The 17,733-nt window shown below is 34.2% G+C and overlaps 2 protein-coding genes across 2 annotated transcripts; both read right to left on the bottom strand.

Annotated features, from left to right (window-relative positions):
- Positions 1-212: 212 nt before the first annotated feature.
- LOC114395093 (RING-H2 finger protein ATL11-like) lies at positions 213-2,113 on the bottom strand. Its single transcript, XM_028356797.1, has one exon. It carries the CDS (start codon positions 1,555-1,557, stop codon positions 433-435), a length of 1,125 nt encoding a protein of 374 aa, XP_028212598.1. The 5' UTR covers positions 1,558-2,113; the 3' UTR covers positions 213-432.
- Positions 2,114-15,298: 13,185 nt separating this feature from the next.
- On the bottom strand, positions 15,299-17,068 carry LOC114395083 (RING-H2 finger protein ATL34-like). Its single transcript, XM_028356784.1, has one exon. It carries the CDS (start codon positions 16,721-16,723, stop codon positions 15,563-15,565), a length of 1,161 nt encoding a protein of 386 aa, XP_028212585.1. The 5' UTR covers positions 16,724-17,068; the 3' UTR covers positions 15,299-15,562.
- Positions 17,069-17,733: the final 665 nt, after the last annotated feature.

Below are 17,733 nucleotides of genomic sequence, written 5' to 3'. Positions count from 1 at the left end.
TAGATTAATTTTCTTCCAAGAGATTTGAATTCACTTAATAGTCCCCTTTCAACTGTGTTTTCTCTATACATAAAAATCAAGATTTAAACTTCTAACTTATTACTTAAAGAACCGAAACTTATCATCGCCCGAATCAACCACATGTTTATTGCTATTACTTCTTTTCACCTTAGAATATATATATATATATATATAAAGTATCCATAAAAATTCCCATATTTTTAAAATTAAGCACTTAAAGTTTACCATGAGTGATTTTACATTGTCTTTTTCTATCATAGGACAAAATACCCATGTTATCAATTAACGAATACAGATTATATAAAATCCAAATCCAAAAATTAAACTGAAATACTATGAACATGGAGTTTGTATATATATAAAATGATAATAAGAAACCCAAATGATTTGTCCACATCAAACCTCGTATCCTCAATCCTTGGAAAACAAACGATCAGAGGAACGTTCTCCCACGTCAACTTCATCCTTCACCCTCGTAGGCTTAGGTGACTTCACCGAACCAGTCCTACCCCAAAACGGTGGGGTCCACATGAACCCCCACCGGTCCAACCGGCCCTCCCCACCGAACCGCTCGTACCGCCCCACACTCCTCGTCCGGTAACCCCTCCTCCCACTGCTCTGCCGCTGCCACGTCACCCCACAACTCTTCGTCCGGTTCAGCGTCGCCGATCTCACGAGCCGGTCCTTCACCTCCTCCGGTAACCGCAGTGTGAACCGCTCGCAATCATCACCCGGTCGAACCAGCGAGTGACCCGTCGAGAGAGATCGCGGAAACAGTCTCGCATTTCCAATCCCGGTCGATTTAGACCGAACCGGTCGAGCCCGGTTAAGATCATCTAAAACACGTGGCGGCTCCGTAACAATTCTGTTTTGTTCACCTTCATGCTCTTCTTCCACCCGGTTGATGTCATTGGGCCCAATGGGCCGGGCCGGATCTGGAACATGAATCTCAACAGAAGAAGGCGCGTCCTCGGGCTTTGGAGCGAGGTTGGCGCGGCAAACGGGACAAGTAGAGTGGTTCACCAGCCACGCGTCGATGCAATCGGGGTGGAACACGTGGCAGCACTTGGGAATCAAACGCAGCGTTTCGTCATCGAGGAACTCGTTGAGGCACACGGCGCATTCCAGCGTCGTCACCCTTCCGATCTTCAGCGCCTTAACCTCGGAGTACACGAAGGTCGGGAACGTGTCCACCACCGCCGCGTCGAGGCCGCGGGGCTGCCGGCGCTCCATCCCGGCGGCGATCTCCACGGCGAGGTCGAGCCTCCCTCTGATCCTCCGCTCCGCGCATTGGCGCGTGTATATAGAAACAAATCCCAATGCAAAAAAAACAACTACCAGGATGACCAAAACCGCAGCCATGGTCTTGTCGAACCTTAACCTCGTGAAAGGATCCGACGATGGCGGTGGCGGTGGCGGCGAGTTTTGTAACTGAGCCGTGATGGACGGCACGAGAAGAATAAGAAGAAGAAAACAAACATGATCATGATCCAAATTCATCAACAGTGGTGCACGGCAATCCGTGTGGATGCCCATAACCGATGGTTTTTTGTTTTTTTTTTGCTGCAAAAGCAAGTGAAGGGAAATGTTTAGCGCATGAGAAAACCTAATTAATACCCACCGTACGTGTCAGTGATTGCACCGTGTAAGATGGAAATTTGGGAATGTTAATGATTTTGTATTGGTAATAACAATAACAATAACATAACATAGAATTGTTGAGCACTTTTTGATGGGGATGTTTGGAAGGAGAGAGAGAGAGACACAAAAGAAGAGATAATGATAAGGGTGTTAGGGTTAAGGGTATTGGCTTTTGATGGAGTCGTGGAGTTTACTCTGTGTGAGAAGGCACGATAGGTAGGGTAAACTTTAAATGATTGGGTTTTGGGTTTTGACTTCTTGAATCTTTGATGGTCCCGCAAACGTTAATTTTACAAGTTTTCCAGCTACCTGTATGATAGCATCGATCAATTCTCTATAGTCTAAAGTCTAAAGTCTAGATCCCCATCTATGGTGCCACTGCAAGTGGAAACGGGGCTAGGAAGGGTTTAAATTGTTAATTGTTTGTGTTTTCGTGAGTTTAGTTGCAATATTCGCTGTAATGAATTGAACAATGACCTTGTTTTTCTCTTTTACGAAGATTGTATAATGACCTTATTTGTTGCGTACGATAATATACATTTGCGTCTCTATGAATCTTCGTCATTCTTTCTTGTTTCTCTCGTGATGGACTATTTCGTCGCCGATGCTTTGAGAAATCAGTATTTGGATTTTTTTAATTTGTTGAAGACTCATTTGTATGCTCATTTTACAACTTTTTTTTTATACGTGTAAAAACGGTAAGCTAACTATTTTTTATGAATATAAATAAGAGAACTTAGTTTTTCTCCATGATCAGTAGTATAATTTTCTTATACTATTATCCGTTTAACTAATCATAAATCATTTTAAATGTAATTTTTTAAATAATTATTATAAAAAATTGACAAACTTATTATACACAGTCACATTATATTATCATTGCATTTTAATTAAATTTTACATGGAAAATAAAAATATAAATACTTTAAATAATTTTAAATTGTTGAAAACTATAAAACATATAAAATTTAAAACGTATTTATGGGAAGAAATTATTGCCCACTACCTGATATCAATCCTAGAATTATATACAACCTTTGTACTTATAGAATAATATACGTAGCAGTATTATAATCTAGAGACAGAATTTTGCGGCTTATAATAAGGTTATCAAGTGATCAAGATTAGTTGAATGCCTAATTAATATAGTGTTAGGACAACGGTGATCCTAAGCATAAAATTAGAGAACTTAAGAATATGATTTCCTATAGTTAATTATATTATTATACAACTACAGATCTGCAACGGTGATATAATTTTAAATATGTCCATTAATATATACGTGTTTAATATTTATTTATTTATTAAAACTTAACCTTATACTACAATACGTTTCTTTTTTGGTTGAGATTTGTTGTAGCTTTTAGAAAACTCCAAAGGATTCTTTCCCTAAATATGTTAGAAGTTCAAAATCATGTCAAAATGCAGGTTTAAAAAATATTCTAACGAAAACAAACTAAAATTAATAGTTTTAACATATATAGAATTTATTTTTGGTGAACTCGGCTATACCACCAGAAGTTAGAAACTACTCTATCCTTAAACAAATTTAAGCCTTTAAGGGATTGATTTCTTCCCAAATTGATTGATTCATGTATTTTTCATTCATTTTAAATTTTCTTCCTTAATTATGATCTTCATTTTGTAATAGCTTCCTATAATTTTTTTTGGTAGAGTCAATAATTTGTTTTGCAAAATACAATCTTGCTTGAGTTGGACTAAAATTATGCAACCATGACTTCTTCAAATATTTAGTGTCCCGGCATACTAAAGACTTAAAGTTAATATCACTGATTAATTAAGTTAAAATAATTTATTGTCAGTTTATTTACCTATATGTTAGGTATAGGTTCCCATAGTTTTTTTAACATTAAAGCTTCATGCCTCGAATCCTAATATTAATTTAATAGGTTACGTAATATGTTAGTGGATAATATGGAGCATTTATTTTTAGCGGATACATAATTCTTTAAAAATGTGTGTGGGGATAAAAAAAATAGCGATAATTTAGAGGTCATTTTTTTAAGAATTTAGTAGTCATCTACTCATCCGGTTAATAACATCTTCTTACTTTTAAAATTAAAAATAAAAATCTGCCGACTGCAATTTTTATAATGTTGTTATGTGTTCTTATTATATGATTTGTGTGACCATATATAGAATGTCCAGCAAGGACCTTGAACCTTAAAAAATGGCACCTGCGTACATAACCAAAGCATATATATCGGTATATCCTATCACTAGCCCCCACCCCTAATTTCCTGGCTCAGATTATTATTACTTTATTTACTTCTAAATGATAAGCTAGCAAAGACAAAATAAAGAAAAAGTCAAAGCAAGCAATCATTATATCAATTTTAAACTACATAACTTGTATTAGGTCGAGGGTTAGTCTTCGTGTACCATAATTTTTAAATCGGTCACCTGTCATCGAATATTTTCTCTAAATAAAGAAAGGGTTTGGGATTCTAGCTAATAAAAGGGAGTAATACTTCAATAAGAAAATGTTAAAAGCTTTTGTTATTTGGTACGAAATAGTTTGTACCAAAGCTGTTATAAATGTCTCAAGTAATCAAGGTTTAATTAACGAGTAAATACATAAGGCCTAAAAAAAATACATAATTTCAATAAAAAAAATACATAACTAATAAATTATGAATTTTTTCCCCATAAGAAAACGCATCTGTATTATTTTTTTACAAATGCTAATTAAGGACACTCATTCTAATATTAGTTGTTAAACATTCTAATATTACATAATCTCAGTCTCAACCTAACTCAACCCAACAATAACCCAATCCATTTTTTAGCATGTTGAGAGCCGTGCGTTGTTGGGTTGACCCATTTTACTATCCTATTGCAAATAGATTGAGTATTTTTTTTTCTTAAAAAAAAAAACTCTTTATAAGAAGAGCAATTCCTATCAATCTTTAGTTTGCGTGGGATTTTTCAAGTTATTTGTGAGTAATTTATAGGAATCTTTTATGCAGTTTTCCCCTTTTAATTCATATGCTTCCATGCTTTAGAAAGTACGTATAAAAAACACACCAAGTGTTTTCTTTAACCAAGGGTTTGTTACTTTGGTCTTTTCAACTGAAACCCAGTAGTCTGCAATATTAGTGCCCAGTACTCAACAATCACATTGATTAATTATGCATGTAAGTATGATTCTATTGGGCTATAGTATTCTATTGGATCGATCTTATTTGAAATTTCTTATATATGCATAATGATCGAATGCTTTTAACTTCTGCTCAAAGTTTTTTCGACATGTTAAACTTATGACTTAAATTAGTTAATTTGACTAACTTAACCAAATTACCTATATATGCAAGGAATGATATATAAGGTTGATCTGGTGATTGGTGAACGATAAAAAAAAAAGGAAAAAAGATAAGTTTAAATCATTCAACTCATATTTTTAATAAAACTAACAAATTAATATTTATGAATAAAAAAAGAAAAAAAATTATGCAAGGGTTGGATTGGTTCATGCCGTCAAAGAATGTTAGCCTTTTTATTTAAAAAAAAATGTGGACAATATGATTTGTTCTAGTCTTAATTAACTCGTGAAAAGTGGGGTAAATTTCCCACTTAAAGGAATACTATGGAATAATCTGAAATAAGCACCACATTTTGGCGCAAGGAAACAGAGAAATTTAATTGCAATTTATTTCGAAAATTCCACATCTACATGATTGATTGGGCCATCACACGGGTCAGTTTATCCCTATTTATAGTTTTATAATACGATTAGCTCAATTAGAATGATGTTATGATGGAGATTAGGATAGAACATTAAGTAAGTTACTCAACACTCATCGTATAAATTAAGATAAAAATGATTGATTGGTATGCACATTGAAAACTTGAAATATATCTGTGGGCGATGGCATGAGACGAGGAGCACCTGTTCACCTAAACGTGGGTCGCATCTCATGTGTGTTCTGTCGATTTGTTTAATTTGTAATATAAAATTACAAATTTTTAAAACAATAAACTGTGAATCCTCGATCTGAATTGTGGTCGAATACCAATCTTTATCTTTGTAAGATGGATATTAAAAGATACATGTTTTGTTATTTTAGCACAGCTAAAGTATGATCAATTTACTTATGATTATGGATTTTTTTACTGCACTTTAAGATTACGGATTTAATTACCAGAAATATAAGATTGATATTGCATTAATTATAGTTGGTTAAATTTTGAATCTTACTTTTTTTTAATTTATTTTTTTATGTATAACTTATGTAATTTTTCACTTACATGTATAGATTTGATTATGTTACTGTTATCTTATTCAATATGAGGTTAATACAAAATTAAATTATATACAATAAAAGAATAAAAGTGCGCTTACAATATATCAAAATTAGCTCTTATCTTTATCATTATATAATTAAATGACAAAAGATCGATCAAAAGAAAATCTAAAATTTATAGGTATGTTTTAAGTGTTCTCATTGGCCATTCGGCATGTAGTATATAATATAGATTAAAAAAAATCTCATTAGAGGTTATAATCAGAGATTCAGAGGCGTGCTGAGTCTTTTAATTTTCGTGAGTCTTAAAATTATTTTTATCGTATAGTGATTAATTTTACTTAAACATTCTTAATCGACAATAAATCCAATCCATTTAAGTTATTCTCACTAGTTATGATTTTAATTTATTAATTTTTATTTTAAAAATACCCTATCTCTAAATTAATAATTATTTGACATTGCTAACATTATTTCAAAAGCAAAATATATGCGTTTGAAAAAGAATAAAGTTTTTTTTTGAAGAATAAAGTTTATGAAATTAATATATCAATTGATGTATTATTATTTTTTATTTATATAATCACTATTAGAAATTTTCATATTAGTAATGGTTAAAAGTAAATAAATTAAATAAGCTAGTATAAAACAAGGTAGAAATTTAACTAGTCAATAATATAATATAGATAAGGAAAGGTGGCAGAGCCTCCTAATTATATTATATTATATTATATTAGAAATAAAAAGACAATTAAAGAAATACACAGTTAAGATTAAGCGGTAAGTGAAAGGAAAGATCGATTTAGATGAATAGAGGAAAAAAAAATAATAATAATAGAAGAACCTTTTAAATTTTCTGGATATTAAGTCGACTACTAAAGATTACTAACAGTCCACACTCTTTGGGTCTTACGAAGATCTTATTTTCCTCTAAGTATCAGCCTAACTGTAAAGGACTTCCATCGTTTTCAAAAACAGATATCAAGAGCACATCTTGTAGGCATACAAATTCCAGGTTTTCTTAAAAAAAATAAGCAAAAATAAAGTAAATGTCTGGGTTCTAAATTATATTTTCATTTTTTAAATGAAGATAACTAAGGTCCCTTAAGGATGACTTCGAAAAATTTAGCCGATCATAGTAGTTAACATACTTACAGTTAGAAGGAAGAACAAATGGGGAAGAGGAAGGGGGGGGGGGGGGAGAGATCCGAAGAACATTGGATATTATTGCTCGCAACAAACTATTACAAACATTTTTCTTCTTTTTCTCTCACTATCTTTTTAGTGTCTGTGTGTGTTTACAATTGAGCTTCAAGGCTCCTTTTATAGAGAAAGATGAAGCAATCAAACAAAAGACCCCTTCAGTCAAGAATAGTAAAATTACTATTCCTTTACTTTGTCATAGGGCCTGGTGATTCTGTTTCATCAATCTTGAGACCTTTATAAGATTCAGGAAACAAAACTAATGATTTTGTTTCATCAATCTTGAAATTAATTTCTAAAGTATTTTTGAAGTTGATTTCTTTTTCATAAAAGTCATGTAAATCAATCTTCTCAAGTAAATCCTCAATACTATCAATATTTGAATTTTCTTTATCTATTGATGAGAATAATTTTTGTATGAAAATATATTCATCGTCTTCCTCAGTGTCATTTGGATCTGTTTCATTATTTATGAAACTTTGTCCTTGACACTTCTTGTCTTCTTCCCATTTTTAAATTACTTTAAGGAGTTTTTGGGAAAGGAAAGTTTTTCTTTTCTAAAAAAGAGTTTTTAGTTTCTTTGAGTTCCTCGTAGGGAATATATGATTCAAAATATGAGCAATGCCATAAATTCATCATAAACATGCTAGAGGGTTCCATCTCCTCTTCCGGAGGATTTTGTATGTCTTCATAATTAGTAAACCTTACTGAAAGACTATTTTTTCTATTTGTTATTATAGTTGATCCAGGAGTGGTTATTGCACTCCTAGAGGATCCAGCATCGATATGTGTTTGCCATTGATTATTCTGATTTCTGGAGGAATCAAAGATTTCGGGTGGCAAAAATTGAATTCCATCTGATGATAAGGCTGCCATTAGTGGATTAGTGTTTATCCTATATCTAGGGGATGCTTGATCACTTATTATGCTTATGAAGGTGATATCTAAGTGTAAGTTATGTCCCACAAAGTTTCTTCCAAAACCTATTTTCTAGACTTCTAAGTTTATGTTTTGTATGAAATAACTAAGATTCATTGTGTAATTAGGGGCAATATACATCAGGGAGACTGTTTGATTTAAATCTACTGTATTTCTATCATCCCTATTATGACCTAAGAATTGTTATCTCTCCCACAAAGGATCTTGTTAAGAAGTTGTACTAAGAAGTTGTTGTCTAGTTTGTCCAGTTTGTTCTGAGATTAGTCTGATAATCTCGTGTCTCCCATCAGGAAGATGAAAGTCATCAATTCTTTTATATCTGTATAAACTAGTTCTATAAGAACTTAGCCAATTTAGATTATATAATTGTCTAGGATTGAATGAGTCTATCATAGAATTTGACCCAATATCAATATTTGATTCTATGTCTACTATTTGTTCCAATTGTCTGGTTCGGGAGTTTCTTCTTCTGAAGAACCTATCCAGGATTCTAAGATGTTGGTTTATAGATTCGGTCACAGGATTGCGTCCTGAGATTGTTTGTGAGGTACATGTGAAGGGTATAGTTCTCATTTTCTTGGTTTTGCTTAAACATATTTATTTGAGGATTGGCTAGTGTTCTTTCTTAAAGATAGTTTAGAAAGTTGTGTTATGATTTTGTCGAGTTCGTTTGAAGAAAAACGAATTTGTTGGTCTTTGGATTTAAAAATTTCCAAAATATCGTTGACTTTGTTTTCTAAAGTTTGGACTTTGTTAAATAGCAAATTTTGTGTTTTTTTAGACTTTCTAATTGTTCAGATAAGTCTTTAAAGGATTTGGTTGAAGAATAAAGTTTATGAAATTAATATATCAATTGATGTAGTATTATTTTTTATTTATATAATCACTATTAGAAAATTTCATATTAGTAATGTCTAAAAGTTATCATTGATTATGTAAAGTCATCGTTAACATTTACTTTAAAGTTGATATAATGTGTTTGCATAGACTAAAAGTTATTGGCATTTGTTAGTGACAATGTAGTCAACACACAATAAAATTGTGAGAATTCCTATAGGATTAGTGTAGTATGTGGAAAATAATTTATTTAGTAAAAAATTTGTATTTGATATTTTTTGTATTTATAGAAATAGTTTTTAATTCAATGAGTTGAAAAACACTTGGGAATCATAATCTCGGATGATCATGATGAGGATAAGAAAAAGAAGATAAAAATGCGAGCACAAAACAAAAAGAACATCGTCAATTGTTTTGTATCTCTCTTTCCCCAAACCCACTCTACCACCCGTCCATTCTACTGTCACTATTAGACAATAAACTTTTCACATCAATTTTTTTTTACTTTTAATATCGATTTTTAACCAATGTTAACATCACTAATATTAACGAATTCAATAAAAACTAACATGCAATACACAATATCAATTTTTTTACAAAAATCGATGTCGTATAATAAGTAATAAACTAAAAAATGTAAAATATGCAAAAAAAAACATCGATTTTTTTAAAAAGTGATGTTATGGTGCATAAATAAACATCAATTTTTAGAAAAATTGATATTGTTGTATACCTGACAACATCAATTTTCCTAAAAACTAATGTTGTCATGTGCAACACAACATCAATTTTTAGAAAAATCAATGTTACGGTGCACTCACAACATCGGTTTTTAGGAAAATCGATGTTGTTAGGTGTATTACAACATCAGTTTTGCTAAAAACCGATGTTGTGAGTGCACCACAACATCGTTTTTTTAGAAAAACTGATGTTGTGTTGCACATGACAACATCGATTTTTGATAACTGCTAAATAATTGTATTTTGATAGTAGAAAATTAGTCAAATATTGGCCAGAAATTAATTATTTAGTAGTTATTTGTGATTAAAAGTTAGAAAATTAATTAAATTGAATTTTTGGGTACAAATATAAAAATTGGAGGTGTAACAAGCAAAAATGGCAGAAAAATTGAAGAAAAGAAGAAAATTTGAAGAAGGCCTAACCCAATAGGCGCGTTCAGCACGCGTCACAGGCTAAGTGGGCTAGGAAGTACACGCGCTAAGCCCGGGGTGTCGCGCTAAGCGCGCCTACGAAGGCCCAAAGTCCACTTCAACAGTTATAAATAGAGAGCCAGTCCAAGGGACAGAGAGATGACCACAGAACCCCCTCTCCTAGGGGTTTCATTTACTCCCTTTCTTTTTTTCACCCCCTTCTCATTGTAAAGCCCTCATGATCATGAGTGGCTAATCCCCTAGCTAGGGCTTGGCAGGCCTAAAAAGCCAATGATGTATGGAGCATTTCAAGAGTTATCAATAAAAAGGGAAATTCCCTCCAGGTTCTTTATTTATTTACCATTCTTTCTTTTTACATCCTGTATCTCTGAACTTGCTTTCTGTTAGGGTTTAGTCCACTCGGAAGAGGGTAAAGCCTAATTAGGGGTAAGGAATGAATACTTGAATCTGTTTTAAGGGTTAGACCACTCGGGAGAGGGTAACGCTTAAGAGAACACTAAAAGGAGGAAATTATCGGGTTATCTTTTAGAGGGTTTTTCTTCCAGTATCTTTTATCTGCTTTTCTTTCTTTCTTATTCTGCATCTCGGACTTTGTTTTCTATTAGTCTTTAGGCCACTCGGGAGAGGGTAAAGCCTAATTAGGGATAAGGAATGAATGCGTGAATCGGTTTTAAGGGTTAGACCACTCGGGAGAGGATAACGCTTAATAGAACAATTAAAGAAAGAAATCATTGGGTTAGCATGACTTAATGCCTCAATGCCCTTGCTTTAGCAAACATCTAGGATGTAATCTTAAAGCATCTTAGTTATTGAGTCTTCACAAAGGGCATTTGGAAGATAGGTAATTAAGGTAGGCTTGTCATCATGAGGCATCAGGGGCAAGTAGATGGATAGATGTGGGGCAGAATTAGTTCACTGGTATTGATAACAGATAAATCCAGAATCCATATATCTAGGTTAATTAGACTTGTCAGATTTTAGCGATTTTAATATATAGATTTTATTCCCTATTTTTATTGTTGGTCTTTCTTAGAAGCAGTTATTCCTTATTTTACTGTCGGGTTTTAGGAGTAAGCAATTAGATTTAGTAGATTTAGATTTTATTTATTTGAATTTCGTAGAAGTAGATATCTTTATCATATCGCAATTTAAATATTTTATCTTCTATTTTGATCTTTCAATCTTTTATCTTTTCTTTTATCTTTTAATTTTATCTTTAAATATCTTTTCTTTTCTTTTCTCTTCTAAGTTTATCTTTAAATATCTTATCTTACCTTTTCTTTATCTTCTGTCTTCCTTTATCTTTTATTTTAAATTCTTATCTCTTGCTTTTAAATTGGGTTTGCATTAATCTAAGTACAAACAAAGTCCATGTGGATTCGACACTCGGAGTTCCGAGAACTTTACTACTTGTGACCATTTGGTACACTTGCCAAAGAGCTAACAATTTTTCAAAAAATCGATGTTGTTTTTTGCATTTTTTTCTAATATCTTGTTTGTTTTTTTAATATTACCCAAACCTGAAAGTTTAAAAAAACCAATCCAGGCAGTTTCACAGTACAGTACAAATTTTTATATCACTATTCAATAATTACTATCAATTATAAGAAATAGTTAAAGAAAACAATAATGTTAATACATAAAATCATCTACCATAACCAAATCTAATTAAACATAACTATTTACAATCGTAAAATTTCTTAAACACCTAGTGTTTCATTTTTAACTTTGACATAAAATCTTTCCCACCGAATGTGAATTGACTTTAATATCTTTAGTTCCAATGGTGTTGGATTAGTAAAATACTACATGATATAATAAAATATAACTTAATCAATATAAATAATAACAAGTATAACAAATGAAATTGGTTTTGAAGTAAACAATTATCATTTCTCAATTATTCTTGAAACCTCCTAGGAGTATCGTTGACATCCAATGCATCACATAATAATCGGACTCAGTGCTTCCTCTTTGCTTATTATACTAAATTGAATAAGATATTCAAAGTTAACTGAAAATTAGAATACACAGTAATAAAATGTAATTTTAAGACATCAATTATTGTTTAAATGACTTACTTTAATTGCAATTTCTTTAGTAGTAGCCTTGGATTTTCCTTGAATGTCATTAAATCCCTTCAAAGTAATGGTTCAGAGAAACATGCATGCATATTGTGCAATTTTAGAATATTGATGTCAAATACTAATGATAAAGTAAATGTCTTACAAAATACAACTAACCTTTCAATAATTTCTTTCAAGTAGTTGGAAGCTTATTATGCAATGAATAGAACTAGACGAAAACACTGTCCTTGGGACATATAACGACCAGTTGTCAATGTGCACTGCATTGGAGAATATTGAGTTATTATAATGCATAAATTATTTAAATTGATTTGTTCAGTTTTACTTACCCATTCAAGTAGGCTCCTAGGTAAACATCTTTATGTGAATTTTGCATTCATTTCTTAATATAATCATCTGATTCAAATTGTGATTGTCTAGATCTTTGTATGGACTGTGGCTCGAGAAATCCAAACACAGAAGCATTCCCCGCTTGCATACTTATCCTAGTCATATGACCATTGTTGTTAAAATAAAGTAAATTATGCATCAATTTAAAACAATCAGTTAAGTAATGGACAATAATGTAAAATGACTTACAAAATCTATATTTGTATAACAGAGATCCTGAGACATTGACCATCGAGTGCTAATTCAAAAAGATCTTCATGCTTTATGTACAAGAGGAAGTTATCATTATACACCCCAACACAGTTGCATCCCACGACACTTGTAAAGGCTTGAGGAAAAGATGTGGGATCGTCAATGTCATCTGGTACAGTGGTTCATCATCAAGTTCTGGCCTATCTACAAGTTTCATCGGTCCCTCAGCTCCTTGATTTTCCTACACAGTTAATAAACATAAGTCAATGACAATCAACACTTTATTTGTAACAAATCTTTTTTTTAATAATAACAAACACTACAAAAGGCAATACATGTTTTGAAAAAAGCTGTACAAGATGTGTCAGCCAAGCAAGGAAGATGTTAAGGATCTACCCCACTAACTGAACCTCTTGAATGGGTATAGGGACACAAGCATCAACATCTTGAACTTCATCAACATCGACCTTCACTTGATCATTGGTCAAAGGGACATTGCGGATGATTGTCGACCCCTCATAAACTCTTCCAAGGGCAACCGGGCTAGAAGGATTTTCATCAACATACAACCCATATTTCATTGAGTCACCCGTGTTTGGGTCCTACCTCGAGGGATCGACATAGCTTCCCTTTATGCTGACACGGGAAGCAGAAGGATTAACCTCAGGCTTAGGAGGCAGTGCGAGTCCCTGTGATTGCATCTGGGACTAAATTTTACTGAAGGACAACATTAGTTGTCGAGTCACTTTTTCAATGACCGACTCCACTAGCTAGTCCTTGATTTTTTGTGTCAGTTGCTTCAGGTCTGCGGGGGTCATGGACGTAGAGGTGCAGAAGCTCTTTGGAGCCGGTCTAAAGTATTATTTGATTGTAACATCGGCTCTAGCAACACAAACATTTGCACAACAGAGATGCTGAGACATTGACCAATGTGTGTTATCTCAAAGAGATCTTCATGCTTTATGTACAAGGAGAAGTTATCATTATACACCCCAACACAATTGCATCCCACGACACTTGTAAAGGCCTAAGGAAAAGTTGCGGGATCATCAACGTCATCTAGTACAAGGGATCATCATCAAGTTCTGGCCTATCTACAAGTTTCGTCGATTCCTCAGCTCCTTGATTTTCCTACACAGTTAATAAAAATAAGTCAATGACAGTTAACACTTTATTTATAACAAATCTTTTTTTAATAGTAACAAACACAACAAAAGGCAATACATGTTTTGAAAAAGGTTGTACAAGATGTGTCAACCAAGCAAGGAAGATGTTAAGGATCTACCCCACTAATTGAACCTCTTGAATGGGTATAAGGACGCAAGCATCAACATCTTGAATTTCCTCAACATCGACCTTTACTTGATCATTGGGCAAAGGGACGTTGTGGATGATTGTCGACCCCTCATGAACTCTTCCAAGGGCAACCAGGCTAGAAGGATTGTCATCAATATACAACTCATATTTCTTTGAGTCACCTGTGTTTGGTTCCTACCTCGAGGGATCGACACAGCTTCCCTTTGTGCTGACACAGGAAGCAGAAGGATCAACCTTAGGCTTAGGAGGCAGTGCAAGTCTCTATGATTGCATCTGGGACTACATTTGACTGAAGGACAACATTAGTTGTTGAGTCACTTTTTCAATGACCGACTCCTCCAGTTGGTCCTTGATTTTTTGTGTCAGTTGCTTCAGGTCTTCGGGAGTCATGGACGTAGATGTGCAGGAGCTCTTTGGAGCCGGTTTAAAGTATTGTTTGATCGTGATACCGACTCTAGCAACACAGACATTTGTACAACAAAGATGTTGAGACATTGACCACTGTGTGCTATCTCAAAAAGAACTTCATGTTTTATGTACAAGGAGAAGTTATCATTATACACCCCAACACAGTTACATCCCACGACACCTACAAAGGCTTAAGGAAAAGCTGCGGGATCGTCATCAAGTTCTGACCTATCCTAAAGAAAAGCATCAATGGATAGCTCTCCTTTTATTAGTTATGAAATTCGAGCTTCAACACTTGTAATAAGTTGATCATTACTTTAATTTCCAAAAGCAGGCTTGCTTGACGCCAATATGAAGATAATAGGGTTAGGAATTTCGCTCAGTTGACGTTCTTAATTAATGGGTGGAAAGGGAATAAGCTCAAGACTCAAGAGAATACTATATAGTACCATCCATCAATGTCATCTCCAAAATTGTTGCTGGTGAAAACCCGAAAAACAAGGTTATATATTACCATATATATAGTAAAGAAAATAATTGGGTGGATATGGACTATTTCAGGGGCAAGTTGTTTGATATTAATTTGATCAATTAAAACAAACATTTTCTATTGTTGTAAAACTAATTAACAGAGTAATGATACACACAATAACAAATTCTTAACAGTTTCTAAAACTCATTTTTTTTCTTCATATATCTCTCTTCATTACATCACCTATTTTATCTCGTATTTTTCGCTTACTCTTTTATTATATGAGCTAGTGTAGAAAAAAACATAGGTAAGAGTAACATTATTCAAACTAATATATTTCTACTACACATGATATAAACATATATGATATATCTATTACACAAATAATAAAAACTACGGCTGATAATCTAGATATAAGTATACAGATAATAAACATAACAATTATTGCCTGGCTATTATTCTCTACTCATCAAACACATGCCGGAATAATCATCAAATTCTCCAACTTTTAAGTTTTTTGGGTATGAAACTAGGATTATCTTCAACACGAGATATTTTTGTTGTGGTCAAGTCGAATAAGACCAGCGGAAAAGAAGTGAGAGTATAATCACTTAGGAGCTACCCAAGAGGCAAGAATTCAGAGGATTTCTCATCAGCATTATTATTATCCAACACCAGACCCGAACGCTGTGATTTTCTCGTTGATCTATTATTATTCCAACCGTTCCTAATGAGACTCGGTGGAGTCAAAGTGAAACCCCACCGTTCATCATCACCACCACCAAATCTCTCGTACTGTACACACCCTCTCCCCGCGCTTCTCGTCGTCCTATACCCCCACGTGCCACTGCTCATCCTCGTAAAGCACACGCAGCTATTCGCACGCTGCAGCATCATCTGGCTCCGTACCTCCTCGGGTAACCTTAGCGTAAACCTCTCATAATTCTCTCCAGCGGCATTATGCGCCAATTGCATTTGCCCCAACGAGTTTGATCTCGAAAACAAAAGCGAAGACAAGAACCCCGTCGACCTCGACCTCGATGGACGGCTCTGATGATTCAACGAGCGAATCCTCCGAAGCAAATCCACCTTCGGTGATTCCACGTCATTACCTCTCTTATGTTCCTCACCAACAACAACAGTCTCGTATTCATATTCATGTTCGTGTTCATCGGGTATCTGAATTGACAGGATTGAAGGGATATTCGTGTTGATGTTTACGTCTTCTGGTTGTGGAACGAGGTTGGCGCGACACACCGGGCACGTGGAGTGAGAACCTAACCACTCATCAATGCAATAGCGGTGGTACACGTGGCAGCATTTGGGGATCATGCGGAGGGTCTCGTCGTCTTCGAACTCGTTCAAGCAAACCGCGCATGCAAGCGTGTCTTTTCCGATTTTCAGACCCTTCACGTCGCCGTAGAGGAAACTTGGGAACGTTTCTATTGTGGCTTGGTTGAGGCCATTGGATTCAGCTTGCGACGGGTTACCGGCTGCGCCGGTGGGGTCCGCGCGGTCGAGGATGCCACGTGTCGGGGCCTGCCGGTCGTAGCACTTGCGGGAGTAAATGGAGAGGAAGACTAAGATGAGAAACATGATGGCCAAAATGGCCATGATTGTGACCATGGATTTGTTGCTGTCGGGTTGCACCGGCGGGGTTACCGGTTGACCGGTTACTGCCGGTGAGACGTGAATGAGAAGGTGCAATAGAGCCAGCCATGCATGGCCTTGGTCGAAACTGTGGAGTTTGATAAGAGGACTCTCCTTATGCATGTTCATTTTTTATTTTTTTATATTTACGGGTCATATTCTTGCATGCATGTAATAACTAATTCCTTCAAGTTAAAAGATGAAAGTTGTGGCAACACCACCACCAAAGTGCTCGATTGTAACAAAGGGAGGGAATTAATTAAGCAGAGTTTGTGAGATATTATAATTGATTTATATTGCATGTGTTTTTGTTTTGATCTATTGAGCTCTTGGAGCATCAAGAAAGAAAGAAACAAAGAAGGAAGGGAAGAAATGTGTAGTAGAGTGTATGGATATTATAATTGTATTTGTGTATTTGATGGGTGGTTTTCGTAGAAAACTTGGGCTTTAGCCAAACGACTACTGGAAAGCGTGTAAATTTGGAATATGGAACTTATGTATTATTATTTTAGAAGTTAATTTTTCATGAGTTTGGGAAGCCAACGAGATTTGGCTCCTTTGTGTTGTGCATGGCCAAAGGATAATGATGTTACTTGTTTGTGTGGTGAAATATTAGTGGTACGTAGCTAACGCAAAGGGCAAGCATAGAACACGCCAAAACGATAATGCTAACGCAATAGATTTTGTTCTTTGTTTTTTTTTTTTTTCTGTCTGGTTTGTTGTTTGTTTTCTGTCTTTTTTGTTTTTTGTTTTTACATCAAGGATATATCACAATCGCCAATAGAAAAAAGAACATTTTTCAAGACGTAATCATTGTTGAAATAGGTTTATTTTTCTTTATAAAATCTTTTCCATGTATGAAAGCACACTTGAAAAGTCATTTATCTACCAAACGAGAAAGCTAATATTTGTCATGTATATGACCGGTTACCACGTATTTGCTCGAGGCATACTTATAGACTTTCATGGCAAGCTTTTAAGATTAATATTTGTCATGTTTTCTCTGAGACAAAAAGCCAATCTTCACTTAATTTATTTACCAAAAAAAAAAAAGCATCCTCACTTAATTTGATAATCGAGTTATTGTATTGTATCATTTTGCCGAGGAGAAAATCAGATAGGACGGGCCTTTTTAGGTC

The sequence above is a fragment of the Glycine soja genome, chromosome 2 (assembly GCF_004193775.1).
Source record: "Glycine soja cultivar W05 chromosome 2, ASM419377v2, whole genome shotgun sequence".
Lineage (NCBI taxonomy): Eukaryota > Viridiplantae > Streptophyta > Magnoliopsida > Fabales > Fabaceae > Glycine > Glycine soja.
Note: the sequence above shows the minus strand (reverse complement) of the source record. Positions and strands in the feature narration are given on the sequence as shown.